This window comes from Sturnira hondurensis, unplaced genomic scaffold, assembly GCF_014824575.4.
Source record: "Sturnira hondurensis isolate 20B ecotype Veracruz unplaced genomic scaffold, ASM1482457v3 Scaffold0022752, whole genome shotgun sequence".
Lineage (NCBI taxonomy): Eukaryota > Metazoa > Chordata > Mammalia > Chiroptera > Phyllostomidae > Sturnira > Sturnira hondurensis.
Genome location: NW_028095383.1, coordinates 306,360 through 323,212, shown reverse-complemented (window position 1 = coordinate 323,212; position 16,853 = coordinate 306,360). Strand labels below are relative to the sequence as shown.

Here is a 16,853-nt window from a genome sequence, read left to right as displayed (position 1 = left end):
ATTCTGTAAGCCCAATATCTTGCTTACAGGATGCATAGTTACTGATTTCGGCTTTAAGGTACAACAGTTAAACATTAACACAGTCACGAGAGCAGAAACATAGAGAGCCACTTTGATGGAATTACAAAAATGATTACCTATCGATCATTAGCAAACCATCATTACTCACTAATAAAAAGAGAGCATCTGAAAGCAGAATGTCAAACTCTAGCTTGAAGCATTTTTTTTTGTTTTTTCTTTTTTCTTTTTTTTGGCAGAGAAAGTTCTTTACAGAGCAATATGTAGTATCAGTGCTAAAAGTTGGGGGTTTTTTTCCTATAAGAAACTACAAGGAATTTTTTTTTTAAACTGGGGAACTGGTTTTCCTGAGAACCATGCTCTTTGATTTTAGGACAGGAATAGAAAACGAAAGAACATGGCCAAATGCTGCTCCTTTTTCCCAGAGATAGAAAGCATCTTTTAAATCATCCTCCATTTTTTTTGTCTTTTAAATTTTTTAAATGATGGAAGAGTAAACATTTTTTTCTCAAAAAACAAACAAAAAAAATCTGTAAACAAGAAGGTTCAACGTGGGAGCCTTCAAAACAAAATGGAAAGCCTATTCAAAGTGCAGGGCCCGTCCTGGGTGGCAGGTGGGCTGCAAGTCACAGCTGTGGCCACAGTTTTTCAAACTGCAGAGCGAATTCTTTAGTTTTATAACATGAAGAAACGGTGCAATACTTTCACTTATAGTCCTAAGTCAGCATCATAACGTGATCTCAAACTCCATGACACCACAGTAAGGTAGGCGGACATCAAGGCATAGTAGAGAGCGCACACCTTAAGAACATCCTTGAGTAAACATTACACCGGAACAGCTGCCCCCCCATATTGCCGATTAGACGGAGAGAACATCATTCAGTGCAAAGGTAAAAAGCTCATACATCATCAGCCCAAACAATGGTTTAGGGGGAGAAAAAGGTAGGAAGAAAAAAAAAAGAACCCAAAGGCTAAACATGATGAATAACGTACAAGTGAGCTCACTACGTGGGTCAACACATATGGCGCCAGTGGGAGTGTAACTAGAGACACCTTCACATTATAATATTGGCCTGCATGATTCAAGTATTCAAACTGATATGTTTCGGGGAAAACAAAGTGGAAAATGTGCAGAGAAGAGCTGTTCCCACAGGTGGCCCCGGCTGCAGGCGGCGAGCTCAACTTAGTGCCCCTTTCCTTCGCATCTTGAGGTCACGGTTGCAAGTCTACATCTACCTGTCACATGGACTCTCCAGACCCACCCAGGTGGTCAACAGAAAGAAAAGCATTAATGGGGGATGGGCTGCTCATTCCACGGGGGTCACTGCTGCTTGGAGGACCCCACAGGCTTGTGGAATAGTGCGGGGTCCCCCAGAGGGAAGTGCCATGAAGGTCTCCACAGTTAGTTCCTGCCAGCCCAGCACCATTCCAGTGATTGAGATCAGTCCGGCTGGAGAACGAGTGGGAACAGTCGAGGGAGCCCAGCCGGCTCTGGCCAGACCCGAGGGACTGCCAGCCGGGAGAAGGGGTCAGAGACTGACTTTGTGCAAAGAAACGACTGATCTCCTCTTCACTGGCAAACTCAGCAAGAATAGTAGTGTTCCCCAATACACACCTGGGGAGAGAAGCAGGCATGATGAGGACTCAGCAACCTGAGGGCGGGATTCAAAAGTGAGGGTAACACTGGAGTGTCTAGGACACACCAGATACCCAGCATGCTCTCCCCCACTTCCCTCCGTGGCAATGTGCCTATAGAACACCCCACTCCCCACCCCATGCAACTGTGCCTTCCATAGTCTGTCCCCTTTGGGCAATTTAAGGGATTTTCTAGGGCCATCTGATCAGGGTGATACTTTCCCTTATGAATAGCAGCCACGAAATCCAAGGTACAGTGAAGCCACAGCTGTGAGGAAGCGCCCTCACTGGGGGACCATGCTGCCTGGAGGTGGTGCTCTCACATAAGTTCTTTCAATTATGAGGGCACTTTCATTTGTCACACACAGAACAACCGACTTACATGTGCAGAGACTTTTGTGCCTTCACCACCTCTTCTTTTGAACTGTAACGGACCAAAGCATTTCCATGTGGGAGGTTCAGATGGAATGTTATCAGTGGGCCATGCTGCATGCACAGGGTGCGCAGAGTTGAGCCATCAATCTAGGACAGAGTAGGGAGCAGTCAGTTAGGTGTGCTATCACAAGGACCACCCAGGGAGGTGGTCCCAGGATGGGACTCTCGTACTCTCTCTCTTGCCCAAAGTTCTTCAGTCCTGATGCCACTTTTCACTGGGACTCACTGCTATGATGGGATATAGTGCCCCCCACCCCACTTCCACTGGTCCCAGAGCCATACCTCTGTGGCCTCTAGACTCCTGGACATTCCCCAGATCCCCAATTCCTTAGTTAGCCATTGCCCCTGCTGTGGCTTCAAGTCTTCTCTCTTCCCTGCCCTGAGGACAGGATCCATCAAGGCACTGCTCCCTGGGGGAGGAGGGGCGGGCTCTTAACATCCAGCCTCCAGAGGGGTGGGATCAGGGACTGAGAAAATGTTCTACCTGGAAAGGGTAGCCCAGGCCTTCTCAAAGTGCAATACGAGGGTTGCCTGCACCAAATTCATCTAGTGAAAATGCAGAGCCCCAAGACTAGCCACATCCATTACACCAGAGTCTTAGTTCAGGGAATCTGTATTTTTGGTCAGCTCCCATACAACTTGTATAGGTAAGAATGGCTGGACCAGATCACAGCTTGCCTGAGGATCTGAAGACCATCCTCTTCCATCTCCTCTGTCCAGCCTTGACTTCTATTTAGCATTGTCAGCAGGCCGGAGGAGCCCTCACTTCAACTCAAACAAGTCTGGAAACCTTTGCGCCCATGCCACCTAGCATATCTGTATGAACCAAGATACCTGGTATTCTTACCTGAGGTGTAAGGTTTTTTAGAACAAGCCAATTTGTTATTCTCCCTGAGCTGCTCTCACCCCAGCTGGACCCTAAACAAGGGGAAAAAAGGACAAATCAGTTTTCTGAGACTGTGGCCTGAAAGATGGTATTTCACAAGCACATCCCAAATTACAGATATGGGGGAGGGTCATGGGGCTCCTGACTGGTGATCCACAAAGAAAGATAGCCCTATGGAGTCTTTTCATTTATAAAGCTAAAATTATCTCACAATAGTACCATCTGGGGGGAAGCCTTGGCTATGATTCTCTCAGGTGTCATTTGACGAATTGGCATGCATGTCCCACAGGGGTGAGACTCTGAGGGGACATTAACAGCTGGCAATTAATTGTGCAGACCCCCACAGGAGCTTGCCACATGGCCTTCCTGCCTTCTTCACCCACAGTAGATCTTGAGAACGTGATTAAAGTCAGCCCTGTTTACAACTATTTAAAGGTGCTTCACACACACTCCAATGTAGCTTAGGAAGGCAGCTTCATGACATAGCTCATGCCTACTCATTTCTCCCTGAACACTGGCCTCACCCCCAAAATCTCTTCTAAGTCAAACAGGGAGCCCTAGTGCTTCTCTAGGCTCTGTGCTTTGGCATGTACAGTTTCATCGTTTTGGTTGGCTACTCTTTCAGGCTTCCAGATCCCACTCAACCCCACCAACTCTCCTTTAGGATGGGGGCTCTTAGGCCATTTCTATTACATCCCCTTAAGTCTATACTACCAGACATCTGACACCTAGCTGTCTGTGGCCTGAAAAAATGATTTATACGTAGCACTCATTGCATTCATTTGTAGTTAGTAGCTTAAAACAGACTCAAGCATTCTTTTCATGGAATCAAAACTTCCCCACCAAAGGAAACACTCTAAGTTTTATTTCAGCCAATCACCTGTCTAAAGATTATACATTTTTAATAAGCTGTTACCGGGAGATGACAAGGTTTGGTACAGTTTGGAGGCAGGGAATAATGAAAAGTAAGACTGTATTTATTGGGAGAAATGGCAGACAGCTCTGAGTCAAATCTAGGGCTGTGTGTGCTAGGAAGGTTCCTGTGCAAGTCCAGTGCTAGTAATCTGCAGGAGTAGAGGTAGAACAACTTATCCCAGTTTCCTGAGATAATCTACTATATGCCAGCTGGCCCTACAGGATTAACAGCACTCAAATATCCCTGTTTAAAGAATGTTTTATGTTGCTCTATGTCTAGGCCAAGGGTTCACCCAAACAGGCCTTGCTCTTCAAGGCCCATATGAGTTGCTCCCACCTTTCCTGTTGTCACGTAACAGCTTCCACTCTGTGTGATGACGTGTATTCTGAAAGCCTGCCATGAGCAGGAAGTGTCTACACATTTTAAAATGAGCAGTTGTGGAACTTCTGAAAGAAAGGCGATTCCATTCCATTCATTTATCACGACTCCGTGGAGTATCTTTAGGTAAGTGTTCTTAGGAAAACTGGGCAAAATGTAATGTTAAACTTAAGACTGTCACGGGCACTAAGGCAATGCACTAGGAGTAGCATGTTTATTTAAGTTCTAATCCTACTTTATAGTGGGTACTGCTTAAGTCTCTGCTACACCAGACTGCTGGTGCTGGTCAGTGTTCAGCAAAGAAACCGTAAGAAACCATCTCACGCCCCTCATCTTACCTGGGGTATACCTGGCATCAGAATTTCCCCATCCTCCACCTACACGAAGGGGAGAATTATCCCACGTAGACAAGGGTGGCTTCTGACCAGTGAGCCCCGGGGGTGGACGGGATGGAGCAGTGATGTTTTTAGGTGGCAGAGGGACCTTCCACAGCTCATGGGCCAGAGAGGTGTTTGTGACTGAACCCGGAGACCACGTCAATTTGGAATCACTATTTCTGGCTACTCGAAGGGGGGGGAAAAAGTGGGAGGGGGAAGATAGTCCTTTTAGAAAGCAGAAATTTAAATAATGGTAACACCTACTCTCCCACTGAAACCAAATCAAACTAACAAAACGAAACTCTATTATAAACCCCTAAATCAAACCAAAGTGCCAAAGGCAGGCAAAAAGCCAAAGGAAAGTGCTCCTTCACCTCAAAACCCTCAGACCACTTGTCTGTTATGTAGTTTCAAGATCTGTGAGATTCTTCTTAGCCCAATGTACAACAAACCTTACTTTAACTGAAATCAAAACAAAACAAAAAACACTGCTTTTAATTGCTCTAAAACAGCAACTGGGGTGTTACTCAAGATCATCACATAGGCCATTAAACAGATCTCAGAGCTTTGTTGTTTCCTCCTGGAAAAATGGACTACAAAGGTAACCTCTACTTGTGAAGCCATCACAGCAGGAATCATTAGGTACCAAGGGCACCTGGCATCTACTCTCTACCAAGTAGAATGGTTAAGCCACATACTGAGGGTCAGAGTAGAACCCACTTGCTTATGGGTTCAAAGCCAGGATTCAAATCTAGGCCTGTCTGGCTTTAAACAAACAAATAAACAAACAAAGAAACAAATAGCAAGCACGAGAGAGGGAGAGAAAATGCGCCAGCCCATTTCCCGATGTGTGCCGTCACACAGAAACAGGTATGGGTGATCAGGCACACAGCAAGCACTTAACAGTGGAGCTGAGTGCTCTGTGAAAGCTGGTTATTTTAGCAGGTAAGGAAGATGAATTATGCAACTGCCCAGCTCAGCCCACCTGAAGTGCTTTGTGCTGTACTGCTGAGGGGAACGTTGTAGTTGGAGGCACGAATGGATGACCAGGCACTAGTTGAAGGCAGCGTGGTGTTCAAGGATGAGGATGACCCTATGTGGAGGAAGAGCCCGATTAGTTATCCCAGAACAAGAGACATGGTATTTGAGGATAAGCAAAAGCATCCAGTAAAACTGCAACTTCACAGCATGCCACAAGAAAGGAAAGAGGTATGCTCAGGGTCACAGACGGTGTCCAAGACTATACCTTCTTTCTTGCCCTCAAAACTGCATGCTAAGAGCTGGCTCACTGTTCTCACCATGGCTCAGAGAGGTCCTTTCTCTGGTACTCCTGTTTTCTCACAACAGTCTGTGAGAACCTGCTCCAACAGATGAGCATGGTCTGAGACACCCCTCACTTTACCCACTCTGGACTAGGCTCCAAAAAGAAAGCTATTCTGACTGCTCCCAACTCCTGTCTTTAGACCCCAATGACTTCTTACTGGACAGTTCCCCAAGGCTCCCAGGCACTACCAATTAACCAGCCAGGCTTTTTCCTCCTCCATCGTGCCCCATATTCAGCCTCTAAAACCTAGCCTTTCTCCCTGTTCTTTCTAGTTTAGCTCCAGACTTGACCACTATCTGATCACTCCAAAAGATCCTAACTGGTCTTCCACCATGATTCATCTGCTCACCACTGTCAGGTTGTCCACCTCAAATGTCAATTCTTCTACTCAAAACTTTCAGTGGTTTGTTTCTCTTAGTATGAAAACTGAATTCCTCTCCTGACTTCCAGAATTTTCTACTGATAAGAAGCCCACATCCGGTGAGCACCAGAATCTTTCATGAACTAACAGGACGTGAGAGTGCCTGCTGGGCTCTGTCTCCCACTCCTTTCTCCTGTGACAGCACTGGCTTTACTTCTTTCTGCATAGCTATCTGCTAAACCCAGTCATATTAGAATGATGGCAATTCTTTCTTACCCACTGTGATATGGCAAACACTAACTGGTGGACATTTTATTATACCTTGTTTTAAAGGATAGATGGAAGTATAAATATTACAGAAACAGAAAATATTCTCATTCATTTCACTCTTTCTTACACTGCATATATGAAATACTTGCAAATGCCTGCAGTAAAAAATAACCACATGGTAGGTAGTAGGATGATTTGATAATCCATTAAAAAGTGTATCTAGAGTACAGGGACCTTTAAAATTTGTATTACTTTCACTCTCTTAGAGACAGAGAAAGCCAAATTGATTTTCCAGATGAAAATTCTTTAATATCCAGAGTATAAACAAATAAGAACAAAACATCTCTTACAAAAAACACCCATGTCTTAATAACCTCAATATTGCATGTTGTTATAAAGTAGGCAACAAGCTACCATTGCTAATGCAATTAATATAAAGCAAATTTTGTCAGTCCTCTGTTAACTTTATTAACTTAAGTTAATATGCATGTTTGCCATATCAAGTGATAATAAATCTTCATCATTTAAAAGGTGGCTAAGTCACCTATGGGAAAACTGACAATCCTGTTCTCACTGTTATAACTCTTTTGGATGTCAGGTGCCATGAGGTGCTAGAATGGCTTTTACTGCAGAAGGTTTCACACCTACTTTGAGCCATTCTTAAACCAGGTTGTCCAGAAATTGATGTGTACCCGCCTACATACCACTGTTCCTGTCCCTGAGGTGGTCAACTTCCCGCACAGTATTAATTGAAAGATTGTTTATGACACTGCCAGGAGTGACGTAAGGGTCAGTTTCAGGGTCAATGTTTGGATAACCTTTCCATGGTTCACCAGGGCGAAATTCTAGAAATAAAATGTAAAATCAGTTAAAGCTTAATCACATTTAAAAAATCCATTATTAAACATGTAAAACTTCACTACTAAAGTCTGCAATTCTCAACTATTTTGATTAATAATGAGTATATATAAGTGGTTACTTATGAATAACTCCCAAGTTTTTACAATAGAAATTAACGCTTTAGGGTTATGTATTTTGAAGAGTAATAGCTTAAAGTGCTTTCTAACAAGTCACAAAGCCACAGCAACTTGAGTAGAACAAAACAGGCATGGAAGCATCTCTGCTAATTCCTCAGCACAACTGACACACTCTCAAGGTGGTTCCCTGAAACAGCTGAAGAGGGGCAATGAATGAAGGATTTTGTATTATCCTTCACACCAGTCCATGGGACCAGTCCCACTTTCACTGTTGGGAGCATAGAAATAGCAGGGCAGACTTGATGCCCAACTTTTCATCGTCCCTCTGCATCCCTTCCTGTCCTGAACACAGTCACAACTATCAGATAGGACTGGGCTAAATTACTACTTAATCATGAAGGAAGCCGTAGTATGTTACCTGGCGGCCAATTAACACTGCTAGAGCCATTGGGCGATTTGGCACGTGGCCAGCCATCTCCCACTGAACCTGGAGGACTGGCTGGTGAAGTACTGCTGTTCATGAAGTCATAGGGAACAAATGGAGACTCTTCCAGCCTAAAACCACTTGAAATAGCACCTACGAGGGGAAAAATGACCATGAGATAGGAGCAAAATATATAATACAAGGGGAAAAATGACCATGAGATAGGAGCAAAATACACGATCAATGTATCTGCTGTGTTCTGTGGTTGCGTGAAGATGCAGTGCAGAAAGAAAGGCCTCCTTTCTCTTCAGACCTCCACCACCCCTTTGACTCTCTTACGGTTGAGATCTGATATTATCATGGCTCATTTTACTTCAAGAAGGATGTAAGTAACCAGAATAAAAGTATGAAATTATTTCCAAATCATGAAGACACTTGTATTGTAGCCTAAATGAAAAACAAGCACAGTGCACCCTTTTGTGGGTAGATTCACTGAAAAGCACTGGGTTCAGAAAGAAAGAGCCGTGGTCAAGAATATCCTGAGTGGTGCCTGGAAACGCAAGATGTTGCTACACCCACAAGATAATGTGCAGGTAATGAGGCGATGCCAATCTTTCCCATCAGAACATTTACATTTCTATGCTATACTTTGTGGGACTACACAGCATTGGTAAAGATATCTGTTACCAGAATTGATGAGAAAGCCTGTAAAAACACAACTTACACTTAGAAATGATCATCTTGGTGTGGTTTATTCTCTATACCCATCACTGAGAGCATCTTAGAATAACTAACGCTTTACACAAGTGGCAAACACAGCATGTTCTCATTGGGACAGTCTAGCCACTGTGTTAAATGCTGGACACAGAAACCTGCATGAGATGAATGGGGTCCTTGCCCTTAATGATAGTATATCCTAACAAAAGGTGACAGGTGGACAGAGATGGAACGGACCAGAGTGTAAGGCAAGGAAAAGGGCAAAGAAAGGGTTAGGGAAGGATTCTAGGTAGTGGGCACGACCTACAAAGACCTGAGGAAAGAAACAGTTTGGCATGTCAGAAAATGAAAGACCATTTTGAGAACAACATGAAGGATGGGGTCCTGATCTTGAAAGGAGAGATGACCAAGTATGTTTTGTTTTAAATGTATGGAATCAATCAAAGGCTGCAGGTGTGGTGTGTATACTCTGGCTGCCCCAGGCTTCACAGCTGCAGGCCAACCTATTCCTAGGAGGCAACAGAATCTGCAACATTCTCAGGCAGGACTCTGTAGGACACAGCAAGGAGGACTTTACATCGAAGAGTTTAAAGAGAAGCAATACTGCTGAATTTGTTTTGAGATCACTTTGCTGTGTTGTAAAATTGAAATGAAGGTGAGTGTGAAAGCAGGGAGACCGTGGAAAGCTGTACAGACAGTCAAACACAATGGATATATACACCATGAACTGGGGAAATGGAAGGGGCACTAGTCTCAGGGGGGATTGGATATGGGAGGCAGGAGAAAGGAAGAACTCAAGAATATCTTCTAAGCCCTGGCTGGTGTAGCTCAGTGGATTGAGCGCGGGCCTGCGAACCAGAGGATCGCGGTTCGATTCCCAGTCAGGGCAAATGCCTGGGTTGCAGGCAGGTTCCCTGCAGGCCAACTCCCAGCAGGGGATGCACAAAAGGCAACCATACATTGATGTTTCTCTCCCTCTCTCCTTCCCCTCTAAAGATAAATAAATAAATAAAATAAAAAAAAAAGAATATCTTCTAGACTTGAAAGCCATCAACTGCTGAATGGATAAGCAATAAATAGTAAAAAGGAATGAAGTGCTTAAGAATATTGTTACATTAATGAACCTTGAAAACACTATGCTAAGCCAAAATGCCAGTCACAAATGACCAGACAATACCGGTTGCCATTTATATAGAACAACCAGCACAGATGAATCTATTGAACACAGAAAGATGAGCTCTTATGGCTGGGAGAGATGGAAAAGTGGAGACAGGAGGACTGTGCAACATTTTGAACAAGAAAATATTTAAAAATTGACTGTGGTGACAGATACATAACTCTGAGAATACAGTAAAAGCCACTAACTTACTTATACTTAAAAAGAAATTGCATTATATATCTAAAAATCATCTGTAAATCATCTTTAAAAACTTTTATTACAAACAGAATGCCTCTAAGTTTCCAGCTTCAATAACTTAATGGGAGGAGGTACAAATAATTGAAATGGGAGGAGGCTGAAAAAGAAGAACTAAGTATTTAGTCCACTCAAATCAAATTTAAAATAGGAAGGGGAAAGTCCTGGCTCATGGACTCAAGGCCACTCTAGCTTGAGCTTCTAGTAAAAGACAGCAGAACTGCCCGGCCTGGTGTGGCTAAGTGGATTGAGCACTGGCCTGTGAACCAAAGGGTCACCAGACTGATTCCCAGTCAGAACACATGCCTGGGTTGCAGGCCAGGTCCCCAGAGGGGAAGCTCAAAAGGCAACCACACACTGAAGTTTCTCTCCCCTTTTCCCTCCCTTTCCCTCTCTAAAAATAAATAAATAAAATCTTAAGAAAAGAAAGAAAGAAAAGGCAGCAGAATCATGAATGTTGCTTTAGCCTTGTGAACCTGTAACACAGGTTCTCCAGGAGGCAGGTCACAATATCCAAATTTTTGTATCAGTCACTCAGGGATGGCACGTAGGACCACAACAGGCCCTCATGCTATTTGCCAGTGGTCACTGACCTACCACCGACCTGATGAAGCCATTCCACCAAAGCAAAGCCCTTTCCTCTCTTCTCTGGCTTCTTCATCTAGCTACTTTATTTGAGTAAACCATGTTTCTTCTTCTTTTTTTTTTAATTTATTTATCTTTAGAGGGGAAGGGAAGGAGAGAGGGAGAGAAGTATCAATGTATGGTTGCCTCTGCCGAGGACACACAATGTATCATGTGTCCCCTGCCGGGAACTGGCCTGCAACCCAGGCATGTGCCCTGACTGGGAATTGAACCGCGATCCTCTGGTTCGCAGGCCCGTGCTCAATCCACTGAGCTACACCAGCCAGGCCATGTTTCTTCTTTGTAAGCAGAATTGAAACCATTTGGGAGTGAAGTGGGATATAAATAAAGCAGCAGGTACAAGTAATACAGTAAGTAAGCATGGTTGCCAAATTTCAAGTAATTAATTCTTATGCAGAAACTTAGATGATAAAAGTATTCCCTTCCTTTTTTAGCAATAATTTCTACTTATTAAAACTTCATTTTATTAAAAAAAATAGACCTGGCATATAAAGCAACTATAGGCCTTGGCTGAGTAGCTCAGTTGGTTAGAAGTTATCCTGACACACCAAGGTTGCAGGTTCAATCTCTGGTCAGGACACATACGAAAACCAACCAGTGAATACATATATAAGCTCAAAAGAACAAAACTGATGTCTCTTTCTCTCTCTACCCTCCCTTCCTGTCTGTCAAATCAACAAAGAAAAATTTAATAAATAAATAAAGCAACTGCAGTCTAATTATATTCTACTATTCTCTGAATGAGAGAACACCAGAAAAATGCAATGTAAAAAGTATGCGTGAGGTTTAGCTTTAGCTTACGCAAACAGCTGGGTTTACGCTGGAAAAATACCACTGTGTTAGAGGCACGCATCTCCTGAGGTAACAGTTAAGCCAGTAACAAGAACGAGACTGTCCCAGGTAAGTGTACTGAACACTTCAGAATACGGCTGATGCTGGAACATGAGTTTGAACTCTGAGGGTCCACTTACATGGGGATATTTTTCAAATAAATACTGTGTAATGTATTTTCCCTTCCTTATCATTTTATTAATAATGCTTTCTTTTCTCTAGCTTACTTCATTTTAAGAATACAGTAACATAAAATTATTTATCAACTGTTATTGGTAAGGCTTCTAGTCAACTGCAGTCTATCAGTAAATCTCGGAGGAGTCAAAAGTTGTAAGTGGATTTTCAAATGCACTGGCAGGGGGAGGCGCGGTGGGCGGGGGCGTTGGAACACCAATCCCCATGTTGTTCAAGGGTCAACGGTAGGTGATATGCATTACATCTACAACAATAGTTGAAAGAAGGGCTTATTTCATTCTTACAAAGAAGCTAAGGTTCAGATATACAAAACAGACATGGAAAATTTATTTTAACCCTAGAAGACAGAAAACCGTATCATAGAAACATTGTCTGGGTCTCCACATCCTATTTTCCTAGACATTGACTTTCAGGTTTCTTCAGTACCTCTAAGATCCTGTCCTAGTTGTTTTCTCCCCTATGCTCCCTCCTGGGCAACCTCATCCATGGCCATAACCTCAATATTCTGATGAACAGCAAATCTTATTTTAGCCCAGATTTCCCTTCTTAGTAGTAGGCCATGACTTCAATTTCTTACTGGGCTTTTCCACACTGAGCTCTCCCCCTAAACACCACACTCAACGAGTCTACCATCAATTCGTTATCTGTTACACCAGGCCTGCTTTCCTTTCTGCATTCACTCTGCCATTAAATGCATTACCATCCACTTATCATCTCACCCAGCAAATGTTCACTGCTGAACTGTGCTCAGTGGGGCTACAGAATAAGCAAAGTTAGGCACTCTCCCCCAGGAATTAATGTCCTGTGAAAGAGACAGGCCTAAATGTCTCCTTCACAGGAAGGAGACATTTGTATATGTCCTAAATGGACATATACAAGATACATACATATAAAGAGCACAGAGCCTGAAAGAGGCTTCCTGAAAATGACTTTTGAGCCGAGTCTTAAAGATCCAGGGGTTACACTGAAGGGTTCTAGATGCATAAGAGGCACCTTATACACACATTAATGTTTGCAGAAGGCATTCAGTTAGTCCTGCATTCCAACACTTTCTCTGATGCACTCTCTTGTGCCCACTGCCCTCTACCTCTCAGTGAGACTTCGTTAATTCATATATGCCTCTAGATAGCCACCCTTTTCACGTTTACAATGATCTGTGACATAAAAGTTCTCCATTATTTCACTGATCTGCTATAATTCCATTTTCATCTTCCTTCTTTCTCTCATTGATCTTCACCTCCAGATGTGCCCATACAGAACCCTTACCATACTGCTCTGCCTGTCTTTGACCTTTTCATGTGCTATACTCTCTTTATTGTCTTCTCTCTCCTCATTCATCTGGTGAACTTGAAGGCTCTGCTCATGATTTCTCACGATGAATCTCTCTAAAGCCTCTGCATACCTGCCACACACATCATCGTTATTCCCGACTTAATCCTCCAATGAGTTTCACGTTATTATACTATTTGTACTATTACACACATTGACTTTCTTACTTGCTTACATACACTTAATTGTGTGTATGTACACGTACACCTATGCATTCCAGGTACTTAGTCCTGGGAAAGCAGAAGATACTCCATTAACATTGCCTAAATGACTGGATAATATTAAATAAAACATTTTAAAATGTAACTGATGAAAATATTGAATCTATGTTATTTACACATTATCAACCAAATATATAAAGAAAATGTATCATTATATAAGAAACTGATAGAAATCAAACTGTGGTGGGAGTTTTGAATACTCTACATCACATTAAACTGCATAAATTGTAACAAGTAGAACATCAGAACAATAATATCAATTGCAAAACCCTAGAAGAGCATCAAAAGGAGGTAGTTTTTTAAAATGTGTAATCTGATTATCTATTTTGTACAATAACATAAGAAAGGCTAATTTTGCTTTTTTGGTATAACTTTTACTAATAAAGCATTTTTAAAAATGAGAAACGGTACTAAGAGAATTTGGCTTTTTAAAACATATATTAAAAATAAAGGCCTAAATTTAGTATTCCACAGATTTATTTCATTTTGCTTTGTTTTTTTTTTTTTAAAAAGAATGTATTTTATACCATGTTTGCTGGAGTTTTGATCCAAAGATGTGTTCACAGAAATGCTGTCCACTGTAGTCCACTTCCTTAGTCTTGACTGTGGCTCTTTAATACTGTTCATATCCATATTTACATTCAAGTTTGAGTTCAAGCCTTAAAAATAAAATAATTTTTAAAAACTTTATAAAATACAGCACATTCTTATTCAGATACAACTGCCACTTCCTAGAAAATCATATGTAATACTCTAACATCTTCAATCCTGCCTAAGTCCCTTAATACAGGTGGCCCAGCCAAATGATGACACCTGAGACTCCTCCATCCAAGGTCATGCAGAAAGAGAGTGGGGAGAAACAGTCATAGATAGATTACCAGACTGCAACACAGAGAAATCCCAAGTAGCTACTCTGATACTCATAATGTTTTCAAACCACAAAACTGTTACTGTTATAAAATCGCCTTAACTGTGGGAAACTATTTCTCCTTATAATTGTATTTTTAAATTCCTTAGAAAAATAAGAGAAAAATTTTAAGAAGGCTAAATATTAAAGTTTGTAAGTTCATCTCTAATAAGATATATCTCTTCGCCTACTTCCTAAGAGTACCATACATGAAGAATTATCTTTGGTCACTTCCAGTTGCTATCTTTTGCTTACAAACAAAACAATTTTTCAACTGGCTGACCAGCCAATGAAGACTACTATCATTTAACAGTAAAACTGTCCTGCTCTAACAATTGTACCTTAGGATCAGACCATATACCCTAAAATGCAATTCCAACTCTGATGCTGACATGTCAGACTTATATATTCCCATGGAACAAGGATAGAAATGTCTATCTTCAGTACTGTGGTCAGAAAACCGACCCATTACTCCAGTGTTTCTTGAAATGTGATCCAGGAAAAATCAACATCAGATCCATTTGGCATGCATGTTAAAAATAAAGTCAAAATCAGGGGGGAAGGAAGATGGCGACAGAGTAGGACTGAGAGATTCCAGTTCCCGTACCCCTGGGAGAAAATCCTGGCAGATCTACTGAGGAACAGCGCAATCAACCTACAATTCCCCAGCCTTTATGAAAATAAGAGACAAGAGACTGTGACGGACGGACCAGACAGCTGCAGGTCAGTGGGGTCTCGGGGACCTGAGTAAAGACAAGAGCAGTGGCAGTGGGGGCCAGCAGCCTTGGCCAGTGCCTCGGTGCCGCTGCGTGGTTGAGGTCCAGACGCATCGGGTCTGGGACCAGTGCTGAGGGCGTCTACCACGGAGGACTCTTCAGGAGCCTTGGGACTGCTGCAGGGTCCTTGGGAGAGAGCTGGATCATCAGCTCCCTCCCTCCCTGTCTAAGCAAGGCTGGGCAACACTGGGAAGAGACCTGTCTGCTTGAATTTACAGAGATGGTAACAAGGACAAAGGGCTGTGTTCAACTGCCGACTCTGTGGTTGCCAGCCCAGGAGAATTGAGAGGCGCATTGTCGTCACTGGTCTGGCTGGGGATTGGGCTGGGCTAAGAGACAGGCTTTCTGGAGAAGATTTTTTTGGAAAGTGGACTGAGGTATTCTCCTGCGATGGCAGCTTAGCTTGCTTCCCACCCAGCCTGGCAGCAATCCAGAGGAGGGGCAGAAGCACTTGAGTTCCACCACAGAACTGGGAAGGACTGAGCCAGATCCTGCAGGACCCAGGCAGCTTGGTGGGCATGTGAACACCGGCACCCTGATCCGGCAGCCTGGCTGGTGCACATGCGCCTGCACCCCAGCCCACAGAGAGGACACCAAGGGAAGGTGCTCTGAAAAGAATCTAGATCCCCTTTGAGGAGCACTGGGGAGAGACTAGCTCTTGGGAGAGCACTCTCAGAAAAACTACACCAGTTGACCCTCATCCTGTTGCAACCAGAAAAACTGGTTTGGACAGCTTCAAACCAACCACGATTTTTTTTTTTGCTGGTGTTTTTTTTTTTTTTCTTTAGTAACTTTTTTAAAACTAATCTTACATTTTTTAAATTTTATTATTGTTTTATCTGTCAATACTTTGTTTCTCTCCTTTCTTTTTTCCTTTTAGTCCTTCTTCCTTTCTTTTCTTTCCAAACTTATCACTTTTTTCTCCCTTCTCCTGCCTTTATTTGTTTGTTGCTTTGTTTTCTTTTACCCACAAGAGACAAAAAAAAAAACTGTGAACCAGGAAAAGACCAGAGTGGGACTCAAAGAGAGGGCATCCCAATAGTAGAGACAGAGAAACAAATTGCACTTTGCTATAGCAGAGAAGCCACAAATTGCTGCATATCTGTATTATTTTTTCACTATTCTCACTTTTATATTTTAATAAGATCTTTGTATTCCTCCTCTTTCTATATAGGCTTCTTAGTCGTGGCTGGTTATATTGTATTATTTGACAGGTTTTCCCTGTTCTCTCCTCCACAGTGTATTGCTAATTTTCTATACTTCACACCACTTGTTTCCCTTTAGCACACTACCCGAAGTTCTATACTCCCTATTCACACAGATCCCATAGAGTCTGACGTATGATTGTTGCTCTAATATTATTGTAAATAATAGCTGTTCTATAAAACTGTAAATACTTCACTACACATCTCCCGGGTCCTAGCCCACTTTAAACTTTCCTGAATTCTATTACTATAGTGACTAACTCTATTTCCTCAAACACCACACCTATTTACTATCCTTTACTCTCACCTTACCTCAGAATCTGACCACCTGCAACCTCACTGCTTTCTAGATCCAACTCACAACCTTTCGCTCCCCAACAAGAGACTTACCTTTTGTCCGTCCTCTCTTAAAAGTGGCAAGTTGGGTTGAAGATTATGGTTAACACTGTATATAGCCTAAAGATCTTCTATCCCTTCTCTACTGGCTGTGACTATAAATATCATAAAGTACTCTACTGCTGTCATAAGCCATTTTGACTCCTCCTCCAACTGATCACACACACACACAAAGAAGTAGGTGGAAGCGGATAACAACAGGATACATGAAGGAGA

The 16,853-nt window shown here is 42.6% G+C and overlaps 1 protein-coding gene across 9 annotated transcripts in view; it reads right to left on the bottom strand.

Annotated features, from left to right (window-relative positions):
- Positions 1-230: 230 nt before the first annotated feature.
- Positions 231-16,853, bottom strand: part of TNRC6A (trinucleotide repeat containing adaptor 6A) — a 98,986-nt gene continuing 82,363 nt past the window's right edge. For 7 of the 9 annotated variants that reach the window (XM_037036268.1, XM_037036270.1, XM_037036269.1 and 4 more), the window contains 8 exons: positions 13,881-14,012; positions 7,996-8,154; positions 7,305-7,445; positions 5,631-5,738; positions 4,607-4,828; positions 2,936-3,006; positions 2,036-2,175; positions 231-1,633 (listed from right to left, as the gene is read on the bottom strand). In XM_037036268.1, the coding sequence (XP_036892163.1) occupies positions 1,258-1,633; positions 2,036-2,175; positions 2,936-3,006; positions 4,607-4,828; positions 5,631-5,738; positions 7,305-7,445; positions 7,996-8,154; positions 13,881-14,012 (1,349 nt within the window). In that variant the 3' untranslated portion in view covers positions 231-1,257. Of the gene's footprint in view, positions 1,634-2,035; positions 2,176-2,370; positions 2,499-2,935; positions 3,007-4,606; positions 4,829-5,630; positions 5,739-7,304; positions 7,446-7,995; positions 8,155-13,880; positions 14,013-16,853 lie in introns of those variants that run through there. The other 2 variants (XR_005065033.1, XM_037036275.1) reach the window with 2 other exon arrangements.